General features: G+C 43.0%; 1 protein-coding gene across 1 annotated transcript; it reads right to left on the minus strand.

Moving 5' to 3' along the window:
- LOC308335180 (uncharacterized protein) lies at window positions 1-27,323 on the minus strand. Its single transcript, XM_080792191.1, has 15 exons — window positions 27,006-27,323; window positions 24,132-24,260; window positions 13,945-14,189; window positions 12,576-12,813; window positions 11,983-12,243; window positions 11,402-11,521; window positions 10,975-11,124; window positions 10,591-10,702; window positions 7,555-7,702; window positions 6,776-6,823; window positions 3,018-3,095; window positions 2,407-2,544; window positions 1,169-1,252; window positions 563-613; window positions 1-164 (listed from the first exon to the last, which is right to left on the minus strand). The coding sequence occupies exons 2-15, from the start codon at window positions 24,220-24,222 to the stop codon at window positions 54-56; spliced, it is 1,875 nt and encodes a 624-aa protein (XP_080648317.1). The 5' UTR covers window positions 24,223-24,260; window positions 27,006-27,323; the 3' UTR covers window positions 1-53.
- Between the last annotated feature and the right edge of the window lie 290 nt (window positions 27,324-27,613).

Here is a 27,613-nt window from a genome sequence, read left to right on the forward strand (position 1 = left end):
GTAGCGGTTCCTCTCCGCGAGCAGGAGCGCGTGGCGCTGCCGTTAGCGTGAGGTCACAGGATGAGCTTGCAGTGACACAGTTCTTTGTACATGTTTCTCCTCAGCTTGGGCATGTCCTGCTGGCCGAAGCCGAACGGCTGCCCCAGCGCCAGACACTTGCAATACTGGAAGGGAAGGGGAGACAGACGCCATTACCGCCCATCCCTCAAAAAGTAGTCTTGAGACTACATTTATACACTTTTTCATAAAACAGCCTAAAGGAGCGCTTCACAGTTTTTGGGGAGTGTGGTAAAGGTCGTCTTAAAGTTGGTCATAATAAAAACATACATTTTGATCTTTAGAGGGAGTTCCAGAAATTCCCAGATTCGGCTCAAGCAAGGGGTTAAATTAATTTAAATCAACACCATACCAACAGTATGTCATTAAATGTTCTGATGAATTGAAAGTCTTAGCGCCTTTTCTGGGTATTTTAATCCTCTTAGCAGACCATGTATTGATTGTGACTGTGCATACTCTACAAACTGTTGGTAAAATGTTCAATCAAACACTAAATTAGACTCACCTGTAGGACAAAGGCCCCGCAGTCACTGTCATTGTTCTGACGCCCCACATTCTGAAAAGAAATGCAACCGTGGTAATAAATGTTTAAATGGCAAATATATATAGCTAGCAAGCTATAGCCTATATGCTTAGAGCATTTAATTTATATTAGGATACATTTGGGCGAATATAAAGACGAAACGGAAGTGAGGCTTCACTTCCGCTTTATCGCTTACTCATGATCAGAGCTTCCGTTGCTCGAGACTGTATGACAAAAGCATTTGAAAATTGCGAGAGGCAACAGTCTGGCGACGTGAGACTACTCGACTAACAACGCATCGCAGACATGCTGTGAGCTTGTAGATTAGCTATTCTCAGTAGCCCGTCTATAAATCAGGCATTACGATGCCATCACAGCCCGCATTTTAGACCATTAAATCAACTGTACATTTAGCTGACTAAAATGACAACTAAAACTAAAAACTAAAGTCAGTTCACTAATATGTGATTAAAACTAAATGGAATTGTATCCAAAAGACTATGACTAAAATCAAATTACATTTTTAACAAAATTAACACTGGTGGTGAGTTTAAAAGGTAAAAGTTTTTGTGTGTGTGAATGTGATACCATTTTAAAAAAGCCTTTCCATCCGGTCAGAAAGTCTCTCTGGTCTTTCTTGATGGCCTCTGCTTGCAGATACTTGCGTATGTGCTGAAAAGGAGACAAGAAATTAATTAAAATGTGTCGTTTTCTTATAAGTTAAATATTGTACACATTTACAAAACATCCGTGGTCTAGGCCTAGGGCAGTGGGCAACTTGGAGGGGGGTTAGCTTAATGTGCAACATTGTTTTCTCACTCAACAGTAAACAAACATCCAACATAAAATATAACTGTATAGTGTATACACACAGGGTATGTGCAGTTGTGCAGTTACAATTTAATGACTTTTGAGATATTTTTTTATACCGATTTGTCAAATATTACGTAAGACAGAGGCAAACGTTGTGAAAATAGCCGATCTACAAGCTCACAATGCCTCTTGTGAGCTTGTAGTTTCGGCTATTTTCACAACGTTTGCCTCTGTCTGCGGAACAGAGTCAAACTAAATGAAATTCCTACAATCCCAAGTGCTCACATTTCAGTTCAAATGTGATTCGTTTTGCGATTAGTTGTGATTTTAGTTGCGATTAGAAAAAAATGCAACCGCGGCTCGTCATTGTTGCGGTAAATAAGCGGACTTGGCAACTCACTGCCCAGGTGAAGGCAGGGAGGGCTCGTTGGGGAGGTGTTGATGGGTCGTTGGTTGTTAAGATTAGAGGGGGGGAGGTTCCCACTGAACCAAAAGCAACCTTTCTGTCATGGTAAACCATCTCATTAGCTCATGAAAAGCGTGTCAAACTGTGTTTGTTTATCCTCGAGTGTCATTTACATTGACATTCTTTTGAGAGATTTCAAGAAAAAGAAAAGGATATTTGTGGTCACAGAAATGTAACCGAAGTTAATTTAAAGTTTTGCACAGTGACTTATTATACAATGTATAATTTAATAAAATAATCTAATCAAAAAGTTATGTGTTTTACTTTCATGAAATGTCCCCAAAAAGGCTGTAGACCGGGATCACAGGCGGATCATCTGTGGGGATGGGTATTGTAAATGATACAATCGCGATAATTGAAATGGCACTTTTGCTTACCACTTGAACACCCAGCTCCCTATTCTGGGTGGGAACGTTCACCAAAATAGCCCATAGCTCGCAACACGTTGTGAGCTTGTAAAAAAATTCACAATAAATTAAAATCTCCACGATGAGATTACCGTGTGTTCACGATAAACGGTAACCGTTATCATTCCATCCCTACTCACCTGTGGACAGCGTCGGTTCAGCGTGCGCTGGGAGTCGAAGTACGTGATGGCCTGCCGAGGGATGTCCACGCTGACGAGAGACCAGTGGACCTCCAGGTGGATGGGGATCAGCAGCAGGTCCTTCTGGAAGATGTCCACCTGGGAGGGACAGACAGAGGGACATTTGGAATGCCGTTGGTGGTGGGCAGAAACCTCTTAAGACCCGATTCTACAAATGTCTTCTGAATCCCAACAGTTTCCTGAAAAATCGGTTTCTTTATCAGTGGTGCTCACACTATTTCATGTGAAGGACCCCGATTTTTCAGAGCTTGTATCGGCTATTTTCAGCAAGTGTAAAATTTGCCATTACGACACCATCAAGGCCTGCCAAAATACATTTTTGTCAACTAAATCAACTGCAGATTTAGTCTACTAAGATCTTAGGATATTTAGTCTACTAAAACTAAACGAACACTGAAACATTTCAGGTGACTAAAACTAAATGAAAACTATTCAAAGGACTATGACTAAAACTAAAATCAAAATCTGCTGTCAAAATCAACACTGATACACACTACTACATCAGCTGTGAATCCGCCCTGAAAAAACGAATGTCGCTGAAGCTCACTTACATTTTTCGTCCACCGTTTGACTCCATCATAACCTTTTGTCCTCAACTTGTCATAGAAGAAGCTGTTAAAGAAGTGAACCTGGAACACATAAAAAGGAACAATCTATTCATCTGACTAAAAGGGCTCATTTTATGCATTTATAAAATCAGGCTTTAGAGAACCCAAGAAGCGAGCAGAAAACGTCATTTAATCAGTGTTTACACAATCGTTAACAAAACATAACTAACGAAAATCAGCCCAGCCCTGTGCTTTATTTTTATAGGAGCTGACAAGAAATGGGGGAAGAGTGTGGGGTAGTGACATGTAGTAAAGGCAGTCGGGATCGGGAGTCGAACCCGCGGCACACTGCCAAACTTGGGCTACCGGCCAAGGTGCCTGGACCGCTTGTTTTCCATTCTTTGCAAACGTGAAAACCTGCATAATCAACAGTTTCACCTCACCGTTACCAATAATTGTGTTGTTGATTGATTGATTTAAAAAAAGTTGATTGATTTAAAAAAGTTGATTGATTTAAAAAATGTTTTTTCCCCCTCCTTCACCAATGACAAGGGGGAGGTGTTGATAGGTTTGGGTCATTGAATTCAACAGAGCATGTAAATCTGAGCACCACCTAAAATAATGCAACCTAGACTTGCTCCATAACAAAGCATGTACATTTTCGGACCAACTAAAAAGAATGTAACCTAGACTCGCAGTACTTTGTGGACATCACAAAATTGCATTTCAATTTGAGTACTCCCCCCCCCCCCCCCCCCCACTGGCAGACAGGCTAATACACAAGTCTTTCTGTTCACCAAAATGCCACTGACATGCACATGGCCATGAGGGTTGCCAGATTGTGTGAGAGAAATAAGCAACCACGTCCAATCGTCCATGAAAACAAGCCCAAAAGAAGCCAGACTAAGGCTATTTGAAAATATTATTTTGTTATGTTATTTTCAAATCAATCATGGAATTGTTTTTGACAAAATGTAGAACATTGTTTGAAAAAACAAATCTTGTATATGGGGGTTCCTGGCACAATGTAGGGTCCATAGTTGTGACAAATACATCAATCTGGAAAATGTGTGAGAACCACTGGTTTAAACGACATTAGGAAACAAGCCCAAAAAATAAACAAAACGCAACTACCAAATAATATTTACAAGCAACTTTACAGAAAAAGAAGTCGCTTATAATACACGGACATGGCAACACTGATGGCCATCGGCTGGCAGCCTTTTCATTCTTTTGTTCGCCTTGGGGGTGGTACAGCTATCTCACCCCCCTCCCCGTTTTGCATAAAGTCCTATCAGAACAACTACCGTCCATCAGTATAAAAACCCCACAGAGAGCTAAAGGCCCACACACGTACACTGTACCTACACAGGCAAGCAGTGAACAGACCATGGCTGGGGGCCCGGTGCAAAAGAAGTCCAAAACACATCATTTCCACCTGGAATGGGAGCACGATTTTTTCTTCACGTCGGCACACGGAAAGACCATATGCCTCATATGCCAACAGGAGGCGGCGGCTTCGCCAAAACGCGGGGACCTGGACCGCCATCATTCCACCGCGCACGCCGAATTCAAACACGCCCATCCGCTCCACAGCACTTCGAGGTGGCGAAGGATCGACGAGCTGAAGGGAGCCCTCCGGGCACAGCGGCTGCTTTTCGCCGTGACGGAAACGTCCTTCCGAATTAGCCACATGTTGGCTCGGCGCCAGAGAGCGTTTGCGGACGACGGCGACGTGGTTAGAGAAGCACTCAACGCCGCCGCCGACAGCTTGTTTTCCGACTTTGAAATCAAAGAGGAGATCAAAGCGAGGATGCAAAGCGTGCAGCTCGACGCGCCTACCGTAGCCAGGAGAGTGGAGTCTCTGTCCAAAGACGTATCCCAGCAAGTATTAAAAGACCTGTCAAACTGCGAGTACTTTTCACTCCAGTTCGACAAGTCCACTGGTGCCACGGAGACAGACCAGCTGAGTGTGTTTGTCCGAATGGTCTTCGCCGATTTTACCGTCAAAGAGGACTTGCTTGCGTTCATTCCGCTGAAAGAACGGACCAGGGGCGAGGACGTGTACAACGCATTCAAGGACTACGTGCGCGAGCACAAGATCCCCATTCATAAAATCGCATCGATGACGACGGACGGGTCGCCGGCGATGCTCGCCGTGCGTTCGGGATTCGTCTCGCTGTGCCGAAAGGACGAGGATTTCCCGCCGTTCGTGAGCTATCACGGCGTGTTGCATCAGCAGGCGCTGGCGGCTAAAGTAACAGACATGTCGCATGTAGTGAATGTAGTCGTTAAAATTGTCGACTCGATTGCCGGCGCAGAAACGCTGCAGCACCGGTTATTTAGGTCTTTATTGGACGAACTGGACTCTGAACATGATGGAAACGCGAGTGTTCACGCAGACGTTAGGTGGCTCAGTCGAGGCGCGGTTCTGCAGCGCGTTCTGGATCTACTGCCAGAGATCATCGCTTTTCTCGGGTCGAGGAACGGCGAGTACGAGGAGTTGTCCGACGATGCCTGGTTGCTGGACCTGGCTTTTCTCACGGACCTGACAGCAAAGCTCGACGATCTCAACCGGCAAATGCGAGGGAAAGACCGAGGCGTCGGTCACATGCTCAGCGCAGTGTTGACGTTCAAAACAAAGCTCGGTCTGTGGACGTCTCAGATACGACGCGGGCGGCTGTCACGCTTCCCCAATCTCGAAAAGATGTCGCAGAACCTCACGGACAAGACCGCTTTTCATCCCGAACGATTCTGCGCTCGGCTGGACAAACTGACGTCCGAATTTGACCGTAGATTCGTGGAGGTGCGAGACATGCGTCAAGTGGTCGTTTTAGCATTTAACCCGTTCGGTGTCGACACCAAACAGCTGTCCGTTCAGATGCAGGAGCTGTTCACGTTGCCTACGGGTGGTTGCGTCGACAGGGAGATTGTTGAAATGCAACGCGACACCGAACTGAAGGCCAGAGCTGAGAGACACGAGGACTTGTGGCCACTCGTGAGCAGAGAGAAGTATCCCCTCCTTGTGTCGTGTGCACTGAGGCTGCAGGCCTTCTTTGGCTCCACTCACTTATGTGAAATGGCCGTTTCACAAATGAAAAGCATAAAATCCAAGTCCGGAACTCGCATGACCGACTCGCATCTGAACGACTGCCTCAGACTGGCGATCACTAAATATCAACCAGATTTCAAAAGGCTTGCGGGCAACGAGCACTCGCAGCAGTCTCCTTAAAAGGTGGGCTGACCGTATTGTATCCCTCATCATGTCGGTCACATAAAGTATCCTTTTCACATTTATTTTGTAAATAAAAATCATTCAATCTTGAACAGAATATCTGTAAGTCATTACATTGAACTGTGAAACGGAATATTGTGATTGACCTGTGAGACAAAATATCGTGCATTGCAGAGAAGATATCTGTAATTGAAATGTATCTCATGTCCATGTGTCTTTGTTTCATTAAAAAGTCCAAATCTAACCAAAAAAGCATTACGTAACTTTATTTGTTCCAAATACTTTAGCATTGATTAAACAACTACCAGCATGACTAGTTTTGACTAGTCTGTGTGAATCTAAAATAAATGTCTTACTCATGGTTAAGCGTTATTTTTTGTAAGAAATTGTAGCTGTAGATATGTGGAATAAAATTCAAGAGCACTTTGCTCTTGGGGACCACCTGGAACCCCCTCAAAGACCACTGGTTGAAAAACACTGTCGTAACGGCATGAGCTCGGATTGGTCCACTTTCTCATTCACGTACCTTCTCTGGAACAGAGTCCATAACCAGGTCACCGTACATGTTCATGACCTTGGAGGAAAAGAAACCCACCACAAGCAGACTGTCAGCAAACATAGCGATAATAAAGGAATGGCCTAGAAATAAATGCACTCATGTTTCCAACAATGTAGCGATAAAGGAATGACTGGTCTCATAATAAAAATAAATACAAAACGGTGTTCCCACACATTTTGAACAATATTCTAAAACTTTTCCAAAGTGTTTCACCATATTCCCAGGCCTAGCGATCATACTGTGCAACAATCTTCTTAAACGTGTGTGCTACCATTGCCCCTGGCCTAGACAGACTCAAAGGCAGGGGTTGACACTTGATACTAAGGTCTCAGAGGAAAGTACAGGTCATGTTCTAACTTGCTAAAAGGATATGCCCACTTGTCCCAAAAGTAAAATAGGTACAATTTAACAACTCATTTTCTTGTTATTGTATATTTTTACGTGCAGCAACAGCGAAAACAGCACATTATAGGTAAACAGCTCTGATCCATAGCCCTAAAGCACTTTGCTGCCGTTGCATTAAGGCTCTGCCACTCTTTGCTTCATACCCTTGCATAAAATGCAGACCAGTCTCTCCTCTGACCATTCATTCAGTTTCTGGAAGATGCTTCTAAACTTGTATACCATTGCTAGTTTGATCACTTCAAAATAAATACTCTTTCATCTTAAAAATAACTAATAACGGAAACTAGCAGATCTACTGCTATTTTCAGCCGTGGCGACTGAGAACTCTGATCCATGTGTACCTGGTCGTTGAGCCAGTTCTGGCCGTACAGCGTGCTCAGGTCGTCCATGGTCAGCACGTGGCGTTTGTAGTTGACGCGGAACGTCCGCACGAGAGCCGTGCCCGATGAGCGCTGGAACGACTGGATTAGATGTTGCACCACCGCTTTCCTGGAGAGAGAGGGGGAGAGAGAGAGAGGGAGAGAGATAGAGATTGTGATGTCAGAACAGGCCAGCCCCATATATGGAGATCTAGGGGTTTGATGAGGTCTGATAAACATATGGAATGAATTCTGTACTGGCCATATATGGAGCGTGTCTTGAGTGTACGGGGTTTGATGATGTCAGATCAAGATATGGAAAGTCAGAACAGCTCAGCTCCATATATGGAGATCTAGCCTGGGCAGCATTCCCTTTCAGGTTTATGATCAGGGAGGCGGGAGCGTATGATATAGTTACGTCATGTTGTAGTCATTGTTTTGTAGTCATCAGGCCGGAACCTTCTAAACCAGAACATCCTTTCCCTCAAACTGGAAAAATAATACCTTCCCTTCCGCACTATGCCGTGTCAAGGCTATTATTGGGAAGGTATTATTCTTCCGCTTTGAGGGAAATGATGTTCTGGTTTAGAAGGTTCCGGCCTGATAACTACAAAACAATGACTACAACATGACGTAACGATATCATCCACGGCAATTTAGTAACACAGACACCAGGCTTTCCTCCGGGGTGGAAAGACGCGAGGTTAATGGAGATCTAAGGGGTTTGATGAGGTCAGATCAACATATGGAATGAATTCTGTATTGGCCATATATGGAGCGTGTCACGAGGCGTCCAGGTTTTCATAATAAACTGCGACCTACAGTCGCAATAATATGGCGAGGGAGAAGGGACGTGTTAAGATGCTGCCATTAAGGCCCTACCGGTCTAAAATTAGAACCACCACCTCATATGGACGAATGTTTATAAAGTCTTCCGATGCAGAATGGAAGAGTTTACATTCCACACAGAGGCTAAAACGCGGGAGCACTTCCACCGTCGGACTAACTCATTGAACGACAGCCCTACATGGAGACATTATGACGGACGGAGCCCAGGCTTGGAGTCAGAGTCTCGTCCAGCCCGTTTATGATAAAGGGTTTGTGTATCAATAACGCCTGTATTAGCGATTAAGACCTGAGCACCTGATTCTACAAACGTCTAAATCATGACAGTTTTCTGAAAAATCTATGTTTCTATGTCAGTAGAAATGTTTCTGTCATTCTCAAACTAGGACCCCAAAATGTATATGCATTTGACGGCCGACCCCCCATCTGAAAATATGTTGTTCCAGGGACCCCCCAAAAGCAAAGATATGGGTTAAAAACGTTCGCTGTGAAAGAACATATCGTCAAGGATTTGCATATTTCAAAAATAGCAGATCTACAAGCCATGAGCTTTTATGTCTGCTATTTTTCAACAGCTAAAGTATAAAATAATGGTTAAAAGCCAAGGTGAGGTGACACAGATGCGTTCCAGGTCTTAATAATGGGATAATCACCTGTAGTAATATTGCTTGTGCGGCAAAACATGGAGCAAAGCGCAATAAAGCAATGCTTAAATGGAACGACCACATTGTGTTAATATTAAGTAGACAATGTGCTCATTCAAATAACTTCCATGGTGCTCGCTGGGTCCAAATCAAACCCACTTTTGCGCAGAATGAATAAATACTCATGTTTCATCTCTAAAAGCGCAACATATAATGAAGCAATATTACACGAGAAGGCGTGCTTCACCGGCGTCAATGAATGGCATGCCTGTGTTGCTGCAGGAACAAGCAGATAGGCGCCCCGAAATGTTCAAAGAAAAACGCCAGCATAGCAACCCAGTCAGCTCCGCTCTGAGAGATCAGCACAGCTGATTTTGATGTTTTGATTAGGTGTTCATTATGCTCGGCTAGATGGCTGCTTCAACCATTCAGATTTCTTCGAAACGACCCGTTGCGTAATGTTACAGATCATATCTTCCTCAGCTCTCTGGATTTCGGGTTATGATTTATTTTAATGCTTTGTTGCATGATCGTGTCATACATACAGTAACCTTTCTAGTACATACGACACTCCCAGAAAACAGAGAAGCCAGGTCTTAATGAGGTTAACACATGATGAAACCACAGGTGAAAAGTGTGAACACTTCCCGAGGCGTTTCAGTTAGATGAGAGAGAGAGATGAGATGTACTTTATTATCCCCGAAGGGAAATTGACACATTTCAGATTATAGAAAAGCAGAAACGCAGGCTGCAGTCGTGACATAACCAGATGCATGCGTTCATGGGCCAACTTCTGGAAGGTGAACAGGAAAGACTAGAAAGGTTCTACCTGGAGGCCATTGCACACAATTCCCAATTTAGTAATTTTTTTGTAGACACTCCAATATATACACACACGATTCATCGAAAAAAGATTGCAATAAATTTGCGCAAGAATCGTGCAGCACTAGTTGGCTGTCCAATTCATTGTAGTTACTCTTATGTTTTTGCTACAAGAGAGACTTTAAACAGCCACAAGTGCTTGACTTAAACCGCGCTTAAAGCCACAGTAGTTGGCACCAGGTGCCACATTTTGAATGTCGTAATGTTCAGCAACTACAGACTAAAGACAAATATTTATATAGAAATAAGAATTGTGATCTCAATTCTTGTGGAGGAAGATCGAGATTCACATTTGAGCAAGAATCGTGCAGCACTACCCTTATCTCGAGCGACTTCCACCACACCAGTAGAGACAACACAGAGACTTTTTTGCTCCATGGTGCTCAAAAGGAATACTACGAACTACGGCAAGAAATCCTTCTAGTCTGAAATTCTCCTTTAACCACTCTTTAAGATGGTTGACATCACAGCTCAGAGAGAGAGCTCTGTGCAGTGACGGGATCAAGCCCTCCTAAGGCCCTGCTGGCGCTACACCAAATCCAAAAAGGTGAGATTCGCACGCGTGTTAACACAATCAAGAGCTACCCTATAATCCGGGCCTGTCTACTACTAAACCGACACACACACACACACACACACACCCTACCTGTGCGGCTGTGAGAAGTTCTCGTTGAAGAGGTCTTGCAGTTTGACCACCACGTCGTCGACATGGACGGGGATCAGACTGCCATACTGCTGTAAGGACTCCTCCAGAATACCTGCACACACACAATGTACAGGAATTAATAGACAGAACACCTACATACAAACACACACATTTCACATTGCAACAAACACGTTGTAGAACAAATAAACACATGCAATCTCTAAAACTAGGATGTTATACTGGACAAATAACAGCACTGCACAGTTCGGTCAAATCCATGAAGGTGAAGACTTTTACGAGGACAATTGTGTCAAATATTCACATCAAATTAATTCATTAATGAGTTAAGGGTCTGTGTGTGTGTGTGTGTCCGTCCCTACACACCGGTCACACAGCTCATGTGCTCCTCGGTCAGGGCGACCTCGGCGGGTTTCTCCCGGACAGCGGCGTAGGAGGGGGTGCTCTCCACGGCCTCCCTGCGTCCTCCTCTCTGTGCTCCTCGGCTCGGCTCCTCACAGCCGTTCAGCAGTTCCTCTGTAGAGACACGCAGTCAAACCCTCGACGTTCATTCAACCCATTTTGACCTGGGGTCAGCTTCTAAAAATGTCTTCTACATCCTGACAGTTTTCTGAAAAAGCTATGTTTCTGTGAGTCGTTCTTAGATTTTACAAAAATAGCAGATCTACAAGCTCGTAGCGCGCCACTCGGTGGCGCGCTATGAGCTTCTTATTGAGCTTGTTATTATTATTTGAATCGATTCCAAAAGATTATCTATAATAAATAAATCGATACAAATGCATAGTAGTCCTACCTCTCTCGGAGCCGCTGAGACTCTCGTCCCAGTGCCGTTGCTTCTTGGGCCTCTTGTGCTGCTTGGGCCTGCGGGGGGTCCAGGGGGGGTCCTCCCTCCTCCGGTGGCCTCGGGCTAGTGCTGCACAATTTATACAAATATTCAATACAAAAAGATTCAGCCACCAATGCCCCACTAAGGTACATTATGCAAGAGAATGGAATGCAAGCTGATAATGACTTGAGACTTTTTCTTTTTATTAATATTTTCATGGAAAATATATGAGAAATCGTGTGAGAATCTCATTTCTTGTGGAGGAAAATGTAAATGACATTTGAGCAAATGGTAAATGGTGCATTTATATACATTTATACACATTCACCCATTCACAGAAACACCGATGCCAGAGGAAACCATGCAAGGCACCAACCTGCACATCGGGAGCAATTAGGGGTTCAGTGTCTTGCTCAAGGACACTTCGACACCAACTCTGAGGGAGCCTGGGATCTAACTGGCAACCTTGTGGTTCTCATCTAGCCACTCTACCCCCTGAGCCACCGCCGCCGCCACCTCGAGCAAGAAGAATGATGCAGCACTCGTACCTCGGGTGCCCAACCACTGGGCACGCTGGCGCCAGCTCTTCCAGTTCTGCGACAGCCGGAAGCGCAGGCCCAGCTGGGAGCGGAAGCGCCGCTGGCGCAGGATCCGGAAGCCGTTGAGCAGCCTCCTGGGCCCCTGGGGGGGGAAGCTGAAAGACACCTGGGACATCAGCGGCGACGACCCGGCCGCCCCCGCCGGGGAGGAGGACTGCGGCTCGCAGTCCTCTTCCACCTCGTCGATGTCGATGTGGCCGTCGCTTAGCGCTGTGAGTCACAATTGGGACATTGATTAACGATTAGTATCGGCACACAAATAAATCGCGGCAGTTATTTAACAATTTAGGCAGGCTTATAAGATGGAATGCCGTGATTTTGTCCCCCCCCCCTCCCAATTTTTTTAAACTAATTTCGATCATGCAATTATGTAATAAGTGACAGGCGACCTACCGATAAATACATTCAATTCATATAGCACTTTCTTTTTTAAAGTTACTCAAAGTCGCTTTATAGAACAGAAAAATAAAACAAATTCATTCGAAAAATAAACTACTTAAAAAGGTTAAAAACTTTAAAAACTGTTCAACATTTTAACCTACCGATGCTTTCGGTCTTCTGGACATTGGCGTGGTGGTGGTGGGGGTGGTACGGCTGGGGGTGAGGCTGACCATGCTGAGGCGGGGGCAGCAAGATGGCCGCCTGGCTGGACTGCGGCGCTGCCGCGGGGAACTCGGGCACCTCCCACTGCAGCTCCACGTCCTCCTCCTCGCCTTCCTCCTCCTCTGCTTCCTCCTCACCCTCCACCCAGCCTTCAAACTCACCCTCCTCTTCCTCCTCCTAGGGGCGTAACCGTACATTTTAACTCAATGACCTTTAACGTGTTTATTAATGTAAATCCCATTGCGCCAAAAAATAAATTAGAGAAGACTTTTACGTGTTTTTGGAGCTTTGTACTAATTCACAATCGTCTCCGGTCGCTAGGCAACGCTCATGCTCTCCTTTGGAGGGGCGTCATTGGGACTTTATGACTGCATTAAACGTTGTAGCGCTTGCTTGTACTCACCCAATAATTAACTTGGGGTCAGACAATAGAGGGTATGCTACAAGCATAAATAAAGTGAATGGGAAATCGAGTGGCAATGTGACTTGGCAAAGTGAGTTTAATGTCGTTTAATGCAATCAGATAGGACTTTTCTGTTTGGATGTAAGGGCTATCAAGGCCATAAAACTCTGCATAACTTCCAGGTATGATGATGTCACACGCATACCCTCTATTAGCCCTTCGTTAAGTCCCTCCCCAACCCGTCCCTGTCCAATAGGCACGTTAGCAGTGAGGAGACGGGGCAATGGATCATTTCAGTAGCTAGAGCATAAAAATGTGTTATAAATCTGGTCAACCAGGCCTGCAGTAGGCTATGCACTGGACACATTTGCATGACATTATTTAAATAAACTAGAAATACGAAGAAATGACAAGAGGGGGAAATCAACTTTTCCAGAGCAGGGGTTTTCAAACAATGCTTTGATGTTGGTGCAGGGTAATTACTAGAATGGAATAGGTCATCCCGATACTTATAAGCCAGGCTATTCACAATCTAATATTGAATGTTTATGAATTAATAAGGACAAGTCTTGCCACGGACACGTTTGTCCGTGTATGGACATCTTGGTGACCCCTGCAACGTCGGCAGTGGAGCAAACCCTTCATTGATTAAAAAGGGAACATTCCGGCCTGGCACCTAGGCTGGCAATCCAGCCTGACAGCGTGTCGTGGGTTCGAGTCCCGATCTCGACGACCTTTGCGGCGTGTCCCCCCCCCCCCAATCAATCAAGGCAAAACGCCCCAAAAAGTCTTAAAAATAAAATAAAAAATATAATATTTCCTGATGCCGACGGCGACTGCTGCAGTGGAGCCTGTACTTCCATTCTTGAAATTATGATTTTCCGCTGCAGTTACTACAGCCCTACCTCCTCCTCCTCCTCCGCCTCCAGGTCTTCCATAATGGCCTCCTCCTCCTCCTCCTCATCATCATCTGCGATCTCCTCCATCCCCTCGTGGCCCACGATGCCCCCCTCTTCCACCTCCTCCTCGTCCTCCTCCTCGATGTACTCTCCCATCCACACCTTGTCCTTCTGGCCCAGTTTGAGGTGCATGGGGCTGGGCACGCTGTGGCCCGACGCCGGGTCTATCAGGTGGTCCTCAGGCAGCCCTCCTGCAAGAACACACACACACACACACACACACACACAAACACACACACACCACATAAACACACACGTGTTAATTTTGTTAACTTGTTAATGATCACTGACGAAAAAATTAAATAAATAAAAAATCTGTGATGACAGATGACTGAAACAACGACATATATTGACAAAAAATATAATATAATAATAATTTGGTTACACTAGGCTAGGGCGTTCGCACTCTGAAAACAGCAGATCTACAAGCGTGTAGATCGGCTATTTTCAGCATGCAATCAGGCATTACGAGTCACGACAATCAACTATTCAATCAAACCAATGCTTTGAGCTTCATGCAATGCCTCTCGTCAAGCAGCAGGTGTCCTTCCTGACCACAGGATTCTATAGGGAGTATTCGCCAATATTTAATTCACAAACACAAAATAAGTTGTAGATTGCCCTGTATACTTTGTCACATGACAAATGGCCAGAATAGTCGATCTGACGCGTGGTGATGCATTGTAAGCTTGTAGATCCGCCATTTGCAGAACTTTTATTATATATAAAAGTAGAATGCTGACGCCTATATAGTTACTTGCCCAAAACAGGTTGAAAGTTGTTAACAAAGATAGATCATAACTAGGCCCGTCACAATTACAACTTAAGCGTCTAATCGCAATTATTTGACATAGTCTCAATTACTTTTGCATAATCATCAATCATTTCCATGTTGAAAAATGTCCATACATTTTCATTTCCTAAAATAGCAGATCTACAAGCTTACAGCACGTGCTATAAGCGTGTACTGTAGATCAACCATTTATATTGTAATGTTTTTGGAAAGAAAATAATTGTACGATCAATTGCGTCACTGATTTCTTTGTATATTTAAATTATTTGTCATATCTGCACTGTGCAATTTGTGAATATGAAGTCTAAAGTGCCGTCTAGACGAGGGCGTATTCTGCGTTACCCGCACAAGTATTTAACCGATCTGCCCTTTCTGCCACACGGAGACAGCGTTTTAGGGGACTGGCAAACTTTGTCGTCTCCATGTGTACAGTCCGTGAATGCCAATCTGTCAATTTGCTTAAACGATGACGCCAAAGTCCCCTCGCCCCCTCCAAACTAACATCACGTCACCAGGCTTTCCACCTCCAAAACAATTGATGCAGGTTTATGACGAGCCTTTTATAGCCGCCAGCTCACTGGTATACATTTCTTCATTATTTATTAATGTGTATATTGCATGTGAATGAATGGTGTTGTTTGACCTGTAAAGGGAAGCCTTGAATATTGTTTGTGCATTTGTTCTAATGCTGAAAGTGCTAATGGTTTATTTCACCATAACCACTTACATAAGTATCACAGCTATTTTATATTTGCACAAAATGTCTATAAATCTCTGATCTGCAGCCTGTGGGCTTGTAGATGAGACGGATAATAAATGAGTCGGTTTAATAATAGTCGGTTTGCACTTTGCACCCACACAGATGTATAATAAACGTAATAATGATAAACGTGCGCCATGAGATATGTCTGCAGAATTTCACTATGGAAGCGTTACATGTATAATACTTTCTATGACTCAACAAAGCCATTGATTCACCGTCAACTATACCGTCGATCTCCACTGTCACGTCATCTCCATTGTCTTTCATGTCATGTTTTGTGAAATGCATCATTTTACAATATAGGCTACATCATTCAACATCAGTGTTGTTTTTGTCGGCTATTTTTTAATTTAGTCTCAGTCTTAGTCCAGTTTCAATCACCGTTGTTAGTTTTTATCATATTTAGTCAAACTCATGCTTTTTTTATTTAGTCTAGTTTTAGTCGACTAAAAGTCAAGAATTTTAGTCTTTATCTTAGTCCAAGAAACCGTGAATTTATTTGTTTAGTTTTAGTCAACAAAAACTATTGGCATTTTAGTCTAGTTTTAGTCTGACAATTTAGTCTAGTTTTAGTCGGACAATTATTTTAGCCCTTTACTTTTTTATCAACAGTTATGTTTCCATGATTCCATCCAATCTAAAAAATATTTCACAAAAATCTACTGAACCGAGTGATGCAACTCCGTGTGGGGGTCCCTGGGGGGTCCCCAGAACTTCCACATGAAGTGCCAGCCCGGTTCTGGCGAGCTGCCCCAATCAACATACATGTCTATTCTAATATAGCCTACACTACAGCTTCCTCCGATATCTGGAGCACTACCGCTCTCGTCTGGACTGCATGCATAATTATCATAACCGCAATGTGGACGCTCGAAACTTTAATGCCGGCTACAAAACGTGTGCGGTTAACAGCCCGATCCGTTCTCGTGTGGAAGGCAGAAACAGAAAAACAAATTGTAACGTTCCAAATAATGGTCAATGCAAAAACAAAACAATGAAATCATTAATCACAAATTATTTGTGTGACAATTAATCTTCAACTTAAATTTGTAATCATGACAGCCCCTATCATAACCCAAATATACATAATGTATACGGTTTTAACCCTTTGTTTAAATCCCATTGTTCTAGCTATCCTATTGTCTAATTTATGCTCTGTTGCAGGATGGTGTTCGCACGTCAAAAATACCAGGACCTAATTGACATTTAGCTCTAGATTTCTTTTAACCACACACGCCACAATTTCATTTCATGTCGACCTTGACTGAACTCGTGCTTCTACAGTAAGTAACCATAATAATCCTGCAGCAATTATCATTTCTAAATCATTCAGTTAAGCGTTTGGTTAGTGTGTCGTCTTGTGTGTTCCTTCTGCCTTTTGGAGGACCCAGAAGATCCAGCTGTTGTTAATTATTTGATTAGAACAGCCTCACACCATAATGTGACAGATGTGTGAAACATTTGCCTGGATAGAAACACCATAACTGCTACTTATAATAGGACTGGAGATTTAAGCCTAAATAAACTTGAGTTCTGCACAAGTGTTAGACGCCATGAAAATAAGACTATTATGTGGAAGGCGTTGTGGGCTTGTAGATAAGCTAATTTTGGCGCTCGACACGAGCGTGCAACTAAAGCGCCTTGCAGAGTCGAACGTAATCGATGCAAGAAGACACACGCAACGGAGGGTGAGAGAAATTTCTCCCCTTGCGTCACGTCAATTACGTGATCCATCTCGATCCGTCCGGTTGGGATCGGATCTCAACCCCACGCAAGCAATTCCTTGCGTCACGTCGAGGACAGCAAAAGACCCCTGGGCAGCAGAGAGCAAGAAGGCTTTTCCTCCACTGCTCGACCCCTCTTGAAAGAGGATGACACTATCACCGGCACAGAGTTGTAACCGTAAACATCGGCATGGATATATCACAAAACAGGACAACATGACATCATCGTTCGAAGCACTACTTTGCAAACTCGGTGATTATCAGGCCTGGACTGGCCACGTTATGTCCAGTGGGCCCAATGAATGGGCTGCCCCAATTGCGTTAATATACGTTTTTGGTCCAAATATGTCAGGGATGATTTTTTTTGACGAGAACTCAGCGGAGCTTGTGTACAAGCGCCGACAGTTATGTATAATTTATCGTCTCCTAATCCTATGCTTCCAATTGGTGACAATTTTGCCATTTACAGAAGCGACTAACAAACCATGTTTTCCGTTGCAGATCATCATCCACTAGTAATGGCTTCCTTTGACAATGAATGGTAGACTGCATAGTTTCATCTGCCCCGTGTGAACGCTAAATATTTACAGTATATGTAACCTAGAGTACATGAAAGCCATTAAAATAAAAATCCTATGGATAAAACTCACTATATAAAGTTATAACTACCTACAGTTAGTTATAAGTACCTACATCTCAACTTAACATACCGGTAAATAAAGTGGCCCTCTAGTTTGTTATACAATCTAATCTGTCATAGCTGCCATCTAGTGGACGAATACTTGATTGCACATTAGTCTTGCAGGTATAAGCTGAACTACTCTGAATGGCTAGGGGTATTTCTGCAAGACGTTGATTACGGCAGGAATCAGAAACAAACAAGGTGATGAGTGTTGTGCATCTCTTTCGCTGAGCGAGTGTGGTCTCAAAGCTACGGTCTATAGAATTGCCGTGTCCATGCATTCATTGAACAACGCACGTGTGCCAAGATTTCCCTCAGCTCGACTAAGACAAAACCCCAGATAAATCATTGGTGGTTAGGGAAAAATAAGTCGAGCCAAACATCTTGGTGTAATTATGGATTCAGATCTTAACCTTTTATGCATAGCCACATCAAGGCAATAACAAAACAACAAGCCTATTACCGTCTTAGAAATAGAGTGAGAATTACACGATTCATGTTCAAACAAGACGTAGAAAAACCATGTCCAATGTTTTTATCCGCAGCAGGTTAGACTATAGATGTTATGGTTGCCTCTCAGATCTCACCTCAAAATACATCTGACAGCGAGATTTGTAACAACTAACAAAGCTGATCAACACATCACACTCATTCTCAGGTCTCTCTGCACTGAGTCATCTAATGGTTTGCGGCTCTTATCACTCACTCAACGATTTAGAGCCAAAATACGGAGCCAATACACAACCGACTTGCTTCCATGACCCCTCCAGACATCGCCGGTCTTCTGGGATCGCTCCGCTAGCTTTTCCCAGCGTAACAACAACATGGCATGGCAAGGATAATTTTGTTGCAGCAAACCCTCTCTAGAGAATCTTTATTAATGCCACACACACATTAGTTGCGCAACAAACATACACACAAGCTGCCTTCCAGTCCCCAAAACTTTGTTTTTCACTCCACTTTGTTTATTCATTTGTCATCTTATTTAATGACACACTGACCTTTATTCATTTCACTTGGCAAAGTTGGCAAGTAGGTCAAATTGAGCTGCACAAGTAATGACTCGATCCTGCTGTCCAAGGTTGTGAGTTTGAGCCCTGTGACGCAGCATAAACATGCTATACTCTGGCTTTGTGCCGTTTGACCTTGATTTCAAATCAAAAATAATTTTGTGCGGCCGACTGGAAAAACAGAAGGTCCTCACGGCCAGTCCATGTGTAGGGTTGGGATCGGGAACCGGATCCAAATCCCTACAGATGCAGCTAAACTCTTCATGCATGCTATGATTTTCTTCGCACATAACATACTGTTTCACAACCTGGTCACGGACAAATAAGACAACTTTGAAACCCTTTACCACTTTACAGACATTAAAAACACTTGACCAAAAGCCCAACCGTTACCACCATTGCCACATAGTTCAAAAGTACAGCTTTAAACATTTAGCAGATGCTCATCTCATTTTTTAAATCTTAAATTCTAATGACAGTCAGACCAATAGTATGTCGGAACTGAAGCCTGTACCTCTTTTTTGTATGGATAGTTTTATCATCATTTTAAGAGGCTGCTCAGGGACAACAGATGTGTTGATTAATTAAGCATTGTCCCTGTCAAATAAATAAATAAATCCAACATTGCCCAACCGGGAATGGGTTTCATCACATTAACAGAGCTTGGTCAGAGCTGGTATGTGGACTTCACGTCTGTGACTGTACAAATGGTACCAAATGGACCCGTAAGGGACCATATTCTGACCCGTAGTCACCACCACTTTCAGTTTCAGGACAAGTCAACGTTAGACGCAGAATAAAGAGCCGGAATAAAAGCTAGCAGTAGGAACAACTGACCTAATGCTTGTGATGAAGATGGTGAGCTGTATTGTTGGACTGACAACAGACAGCCGAACTGTCTCACAAATGTATCTTTGATGCATTGCACACCCCATGTTGATCAGAGTTTAAATTAATTAAAGTGTCATCTCATAAGCAGAGTCGAGTTTCGTTTGGATAAAGTGGGATAATATGTCCCTCGTCTTGTCCTGGCTGAACTCACAATGACGACTGGAGTCGGTCTACTCTGTGTAATTTAGTACTTACACTCAGCCCTTCAGAGCAGAACACACAGACCGTCACAACATGACAGTGAGTTTATCTCACAGGACATCGAGGAGAGGACATTGTCACACGCCAGGGGGGGGCGATCTGTCCACTGGCCTGGGGTGCCCCGGGGGGGGGCCGATCTGTCCACTGGCCTGGGGTGCCCCGGTGGTAAATGGTGCAATTATATAGCCATTTTATCCAAAGCACGTTTCATAGATTGCCATCGGTGTATGAATGGGTGAAATGCACAGAGGAAACCATGAGTCTTGCTCAAGGACACTTCCAACACAAACTCTGGGGAGCCTGGGATCGAACCGGGAACCTCACGGTTTCCCCATCCTGGCGTTCTACTGGCCACTCTAGCCCTGAGCCACTGACGCTCCGGGGGAAATCACAGAGTAGCACATAGCACATCAATTAGGCTACAGCATTTGCCTCAGCTAACCCTGGTTCAAATCCAACACGGGCACTTAAATGTATTCAAATAATTGAATCATGTGGATCTCAGGATCCACGCCTTGGAACAACGCCAATATGTGGATCTCAGACCGGTTCATGTGACCAGCCTGTTCCATCAGTGCTCTATGATGTCAGTTGTCCAATATCCATGGATATTGTTGCATGATTTTAGATTGAATTCATAGATTTGTAGTCCTTGACTTCAAATATCTGGGAAAGGTTTCAGCCTGATCACAGCCCTTTTGACTTCCGTTATACAATTATAAAGGATAATACTTTTTTTTCCAATGTGAGAAATGTTACGGTCTACTGAGATTAGCTAAAACGAGATCTGTCTGCATCCGTCTTGCATATCGTTGCTGTCGGGCAAAAACCACCTCTACACCATCTCCATATATTTTACTTTTGGCTTAACGTTTCATAAATTAACGCAGTGCTTGATCACATTACAGCGTCAAACAAAAGCAGCAAATATACAAGCTCGAAACGCGTTGTGAATCGGCACATTTTGAGCTTGAGTTGTAGATCTATTTTTGAATTTGAAGCTTTTTTGTGACAGTTTCCACCTGACAGACAAAAGATTTGTCAGTAAACAAAATCAGTACATCATTTCTGTTGCAAAGAAATATGTTGCCTGAGGAACTGCACTACATATTATACCTGCACGTTACAATAAGTAGTCTTTTGTACCAAAATTTTCACAAGACTTCAGACTTCCAATCCATTTCTAAAGAATACACAGTCACATACAGGCAGCTATTCTCTTCTTGGCATGATTGTAAGTCCTCTACTACAGAGCCTGAAGAGAAGAAAGTCCTTGACTGAAACATTGCTTATAAATGCCGAGCCAGTGCATCAGACAGTGTGCAGGGGGGGGGTTGTCCTGGATTAACCATGAACCCTAGCGCCCTTCCTTATTGAGAAGTAGGAGAAAGAGAAAAAGGAGGGGGCCTAGCAGAGATTAAAATAGGGTGCATTTTGCATCCCAAAACACAGTTTATAGTTAAGGGACGCAATACAACAATGACCTCTGCATCCACAGGATGCACTACTGTACTGTTTTTTATTCTAGTTTAATTTGCTAGCTTTAGTTATAATAATCATGTCTTCTTCTGTTTTTTCTACATGAATATAACCACATTATAACCATATAAAATGAAATGGCAGTTAAATGCTGCAATTTGTATAAAAAAAAAAAAAAAAGCAAAATATGACTCCTAATGTCGTTGAAGTGGGACTCATAAAATGTCCCTGGGACTCATCTAAAAAGACCATCCCAGGACTCATTACATTGAAAACCTATTTGCATCACTGGCCTAGGATAGGCCCCTGGGCGACTCTGGTCAACTAAATAACACACCAATGGTTGCCCGACTGACCGTGGCAACTACATACAACTTTCAAGGAGGTGGAGTTTGCCTTCGGGTTGCCAAAAAATAATTTGCTCTCAACCTCACGTGTCGATCAACAGTGCATTGTGAGCTTGTAGATCTGTAACACTGACGTCGACCGTTGTATGATGAAGTATAAATAATGCTTATGGACCGGGCCGGCCTAGCGGTCCAGGCACCTAAGCTGTTAATTTGCATAGGTACTTTAAGGTGTATTATGGATGTTGTATTTGCTGGTTCAAAATGTAACATTGATGATGTGGTATTGAAGTGTAATTTTTATTTCTGCCTCTTGGCCAGTTCCCACTTGTAAAAGAGACGCAGTCTCAATGTGATTTTACTGGTTGAATAAAGGTTAAATAAAAATAAAAATAAATTAATCCAGCCTGACGGTGTGTCGTGGGTTCGACTCCAGATCCCAACGACCTTTGCTGCGTGTCACTCCCTAGTATCTACCCCCTCCATTTCCATTCAACCTATAAACTATCAAGTAAAGGCCCACAAAAAACGCTTAATAATGTGATGCATGTCTGAAGACTCTGAACACCTTAGTATTCAGCATAAATAATGCCATCAATGAGGCACTGTATTCACAAACTACTTATTGGGAGAGGTTAAATTAAAATACTAGTATTCACATCAAATCACATGCAAGTAAGTGTTAAAATGAACGTTAATTCAAATTCGACCTATCATTTTGTATTGGACGGTTTTCTTTTTGGGCAAGCGGGCATGGCCTGTCCTGTGGGCAAGTAACCTGTACTTGCCTGACAGGCAAGTGCCTCTTAAACCTTAGTGTCTACCCCTGTTTAAATATAGGGTTTAAGTGATTAAATTATGTGCGTCTACTCCACCAACGCACCTGTCTGTCACAAAGAGTTTCACTCAAGTGTGTCAGACCTTTGATGCTCCCTATACTGTAAACTGTTGGCTCCTTCGACCGGGTCAGAATGTTAACAGCTCCATAGCAGAACATGCAATCAGCCAAAAAACACAACATTGTATCAGACAAGGCAAGCAATGACAACATTTGACCGAAACTCTCTACAATTTGATTGCATCAAGCCTTTCTTCATGGAAGTAGTGGAGACGGTGTGGTACAATCTCCATTCTACATATCAATGATATCATCTCTGTCGGGTGGAAGGAAACCTCATTTATGTTATAAATACCTGTAGCAGATCTACAAGTGGGTAAAGATTTTACCCACGTAATATCTAGTTCTCTACAAAGAAAAATCAAGCTTTTTACACGTTCAAGAGTTAAATGAACAGTCTGAATTGTATTGAGTCATGGATTAGTGCAGTGGTTCTCAAACTGTGGGTGACGGTCGGGACCCCCAGATGTTTTCCGGAGGGTCCCCAGATGATTTTCTTAATTAATGTGTTTTCTCACTCAACAGTAAAAGGTGTTTACCAGTATACAGGGCATTCTCACATTTTTAAAGTGCCAATTGTATGACTTTTAAACACAGTGAAAAGGAAAAACCATAAATAAGTCCATTACTGCGTCAAAAGTAATCAACAAACTATACTATAATAAAATGGTCAAACAATGTCCAAATTGTCTAATAGAGGGTATGCGTGGGACATAATCATCATACCCGTAAGTTATGCGGGAAGTGGGAACGCCTACAGAGTGGCAAAAACTACTTTCTGGCCTTGACAGCCCATCCAAACAGAAAAGTCCACTCTGATTTCATTAAACGGCATTAAGCGAACGACGTTAAGCGATAAAACTAACTTTGCCATTCGATTTGCCACACACTTTATGCAAAGTCAAACTACATGTAATGCCAGGCTCTTATGCACACATAAAAACTCTTCCTACTTCCCTACATCCTTCATGAGTGTTACCGATGATACAGTGGTTTTCAAACATTTTAATTTCAAGGATCCACTGCAAGAATGGTTCCAATCATAGTTACACACCCGTACACAGCTACTCAAGGACACTTTGAGAGTATTTCCAGTAAGCCAACATGCACAATAGCAGCACTCTGACTCTGTTTGACCAGAATGGAACAGAGCCTTCATTAGCATCAGCGGTAGCATCTGTGAAGGAAGTAGGGATGGGGCCCATCTGGGGCATGTGTGTGTGTGTTTCTGTTTGCATGTGTGTGTGTGTGTGTGTGTGTGTGTGTGTGTGTGTGTGTGTTTGTGTGTGTGCGCGCAACAGTTTGAGAACCACTGGATGGATTGTGTGCTCATGGGACATCCCACCTCCTCCTCCGGTGTCCTCCTGGCCCACTGCGGTGAGGCCCAGGTCGCCCTGCCAGCGGGTCTGGGCCAGGCTGCCACCGCCATCTCTCATGGTCCACGGGCACCCCACGACCTGCGCCAGCTCGTCGCCTGACAAACAACAAGAAACCATTAAGGCCTGGAATGCACCTGGGTCACCTTAGCTTTTAACCACTTTAACAATCATTTTAAACTTTAGCTATTGAAAAATATCAGATATACAAGCTCATAGCGTGGCTCTGAGTGCCGCACTATGAGCTTGTAGATCTGCTATTTTTGGAGAAAATAAATCGTGAAAATGTGTGCAAATCTTCAAATATATATTCCTTCACAGCAAACATTTTCTAACTCAAATCTTTGCTTCTGTGGGTCCCTGGAACAAAAGGGGTCCAGGGCCAAATACATATCATCCTGGGGTCCTTGACATGAAAGTTTGAGCACCACTGATACAGAAACCTGTTTTTCAGAAAACTGTTAGGATTTAGAAGACATTGTAGAATCATGTCACCAGGTCTCCGAGTGTACATTTCACGCAAAGTAGGGCTGTTACTTGACGGTTAATTGTCATACAAATAGTTGCGATTAACAGTTTAATTGTGTTTTGGGCATTTGGAACATATGAATGGTGTTTGGTTTTTAGGCTTCATAATGACAAATTACACCGGGCAGACAAAAGAAACCTTAAATATAAAAATAAATTACTGTCATTTAAATATATATATATACACTTAAAGAAAATAACAGAAATAGCTGGTATACAATTATGGTCTACAATGCGCATCATGAGTTATTTCTGCATTCTCTTTTTTAAGTATGATTTTTTTTTCTTCACAAAATAAATGATCAGATATGACAAAATAATTGAAATACATATACATATCGCAAATAATTGTGAATGTGATTATTTAGACGGTTGTGACAGGACCTAGTGTATACAAAAATACAACCAAATGGACCTGTCCTGAAAGCCTACGAGGCCCCATTTGTACACATTCTGAGTTAAACAAACAGCTTCGCTCCCCATGATGTAATGCGATATCCGACAGTAGCAGGATTGTAACTATACGATTATTTACATTACAATTTTGATCTGCTTTTTAGATAAGACAAATAGATTTTAACCATTTGTGACATTTTTCAAAGCTTTTCACCTGCCGGTATAATGACCCAAAAATGGGGACATTTTATTTGATTAAAATTGCCAGATATTATTTTATAACCTGTTAAATCGATTAGTTCAATTGACTTGACTGTTGCACCTCTATTGCAACTTGGTCATTTTATTTTGCAGACTCTCTTACCCAGAGTGTGAGGTTATTATATATAGAAAATAAAGAGCATGAACTGCAGCATTTTTGCATGAATCTACATAAATGTGATACAGTGATCCCTGCCCTGGGTCATGAAGTCAGTCAAGGTTTGACTTTCCACATCAGCATTGTTAATATAATAAACGGAAAGCAGTGAAAGACACCGTCTCCAGAACTACACTTGTATTACCTGAGGCATATGCAGGCTCATTAGACAGACACTGCACAGCCAGTGTCATAACCACCAAATACCAGTTTAATAATAAATCATCAACTGACTTTGACACTATCAAATAGGGGTGAAATTGTCAAATAACCAAGAGACAGAACACGTATATACAACTATTTTTACAACAATAAAATAACTGTGGTTATTACTATATTATTACTACTATAAAGCAAACGATAGCCATTAAAAGGCAGTGCACTACAAAAGCAACAGGGGCCCGATGAACGGATTAGAAGTTCTGAACCACTAAAAGGTTCCAAAAACCAAATATATATAGAGATTTTCCACCTTCCATCCTGTTGCCATGTGCAGCTGCACTGTTTTTCTGGCATTTCTTTTGCTTTAGCATCATGCTAGCTAGGTAACAAGGCTTGGTGTATCCACTGGGGAGGGAGAGCAATGTATCTTGCAGATAATTACAACTAGGGTGATTCTGCAGCAAATTAACTGAACTCAATGAATGCAGCCGCACTGCCTTTCTGATTTATTTTTATTTTATTCTTTTTGCTTTGGCATCATGCTAGCTATAGGTGGGTATAGGAGGTTTAGTGTATTTACTGGGAGGGGAGAGTACATCATCTTGCAGAGATTCCCAGGAACTAAGATCAGGATAATTCTGCAGCAAATACAGAAACTAATACCTAAACTGAACTAAATTTAAGATGCTGCACTGTCTTTGTTATTTATTTTTTGCTTTAGCAACATGCTAGCTAGGTATGGTTTTGGTGAATTTTACTGGGAGGGGACTGTCTACATCTTGCAGAGAATCCCAGCAGGAACTAAAAACTTGAATGATTTTGCAGCAAATACACCTAAACTGAGCTCAATTAAGGCATGGCGCTCTGCTTAATTAATGCCTGATCGATGTATTGATCAGATCGATGTATTGATCCGATCGCATTGACCCTCCCAACCCAATAGTCCATCCATGATGGAGATGATGAGAGGAATGATGTGTGCATGCAGACAGAGATGGTGGTGCCTCCTTTCCTGAGAGGCTAGAGGCTAAAAGCACCCCTTCAATTCAACAGCGTGCACATAATTACTGTTATCAAGACTTCATCTACGCGTAAACAATGCCAATAAGTAATAGATTAACGCGTTTATTCATACAAAAAAGAAAAAAAATCCACGCCACAAATTATAGATAGCAGCCAGTGCTTGCTTGTGTGTGGCTACTAGCTTGTGTGCTAGCCTAGTTAGCTTAGTTTTTCAGGCTAACTAGCTTTAATACGGACTGGGGGGGGCTAGGCTAACAAACACAGCTAACGCAAGCGAAAACGCAGGACAACAAAAACAAAACCGCCCCGGACTCACCGTTAACCTGCAGTTTTGTACGAATGAGTGTCCAACGAGGCCAGGCAGAAAGGCGGTTAGTTGTTTATTGTTGTTCGGATGCTAACGGTGCTAATGCTAACCGCTCATTGAATGGAGAGTCAGGTGTAACCTCTCTCTCTTTTATCTCTAGTTTCCGGTCTCTTCCGGTCTCAGAGTCTAGGATAATAAGATCAATTAAAGTTGACTAATAATCATCTCATATGTCCGTCGGGTCGTGTGGTTTGGGTTTAATTCCAGACAGGAGGGTTGTTTTTTTTGGAGGGGTAATATTGTGTGATAAGAGACGGCGCTGTGCCGCCGGACAGAGCAGAGGGATCCGTTCCGAATCCGTTGCGTTGCTACGTTTTTTCCTTTTTTTCCCCCTCCTCCCTCTTTCCTCCTTTTTTTACACTCATCATCATAACCTGGGACCGCAACCAGTGTTTTTTGAGAAAGAAACAAGCAACCGAGTCTATGAAAACGGATATCTGGGCTGGGCACCTCGATGTAAAATTTGCTTTTTTGTCCAAATAATAATAATAATAATAATCGTGACATCTCGTGTATTGCGACAGTAGGTATAGGTCACTCACAGTTTATTTATTTTG

The sequence above is a fragment of the Protomyctophum bolini genome, assembly GCF_963924005.1.
Source record: "Protomyctophum bolini genome assembly, chromosome: 20".
Lineage (NCBI taxonomy): Eukaryota > Metazoa > Chordata > Actinopteri > Myctophiformes > Myctophidae > Protomyctophum > Protomyctophum bolini.

Coding starts and splice junctions, on each gene's coding strand:
- LOC308335180 (XM_080792191.1), bottom strand. CDS start 24,222: ATGAGAGATGGCGGTGGCAGCCTGGCCCAGACCCGCTGGCAGGGCGAC. Junction 14,190..24,131: donor GGAGGACACCGGAGGAGGAG/GTGGGATGTCCC, acceptor GTGTTCTTGCAG/GAGGGCTGCCTGAGGACCAC. Junction 11,125..11,401: donor TCTCAGCGGCTCCGAGAGAG/GTAGGACTACTA, acceptor GTGTCTCTACAG/AGGAACTGCTGAACGGCTGT.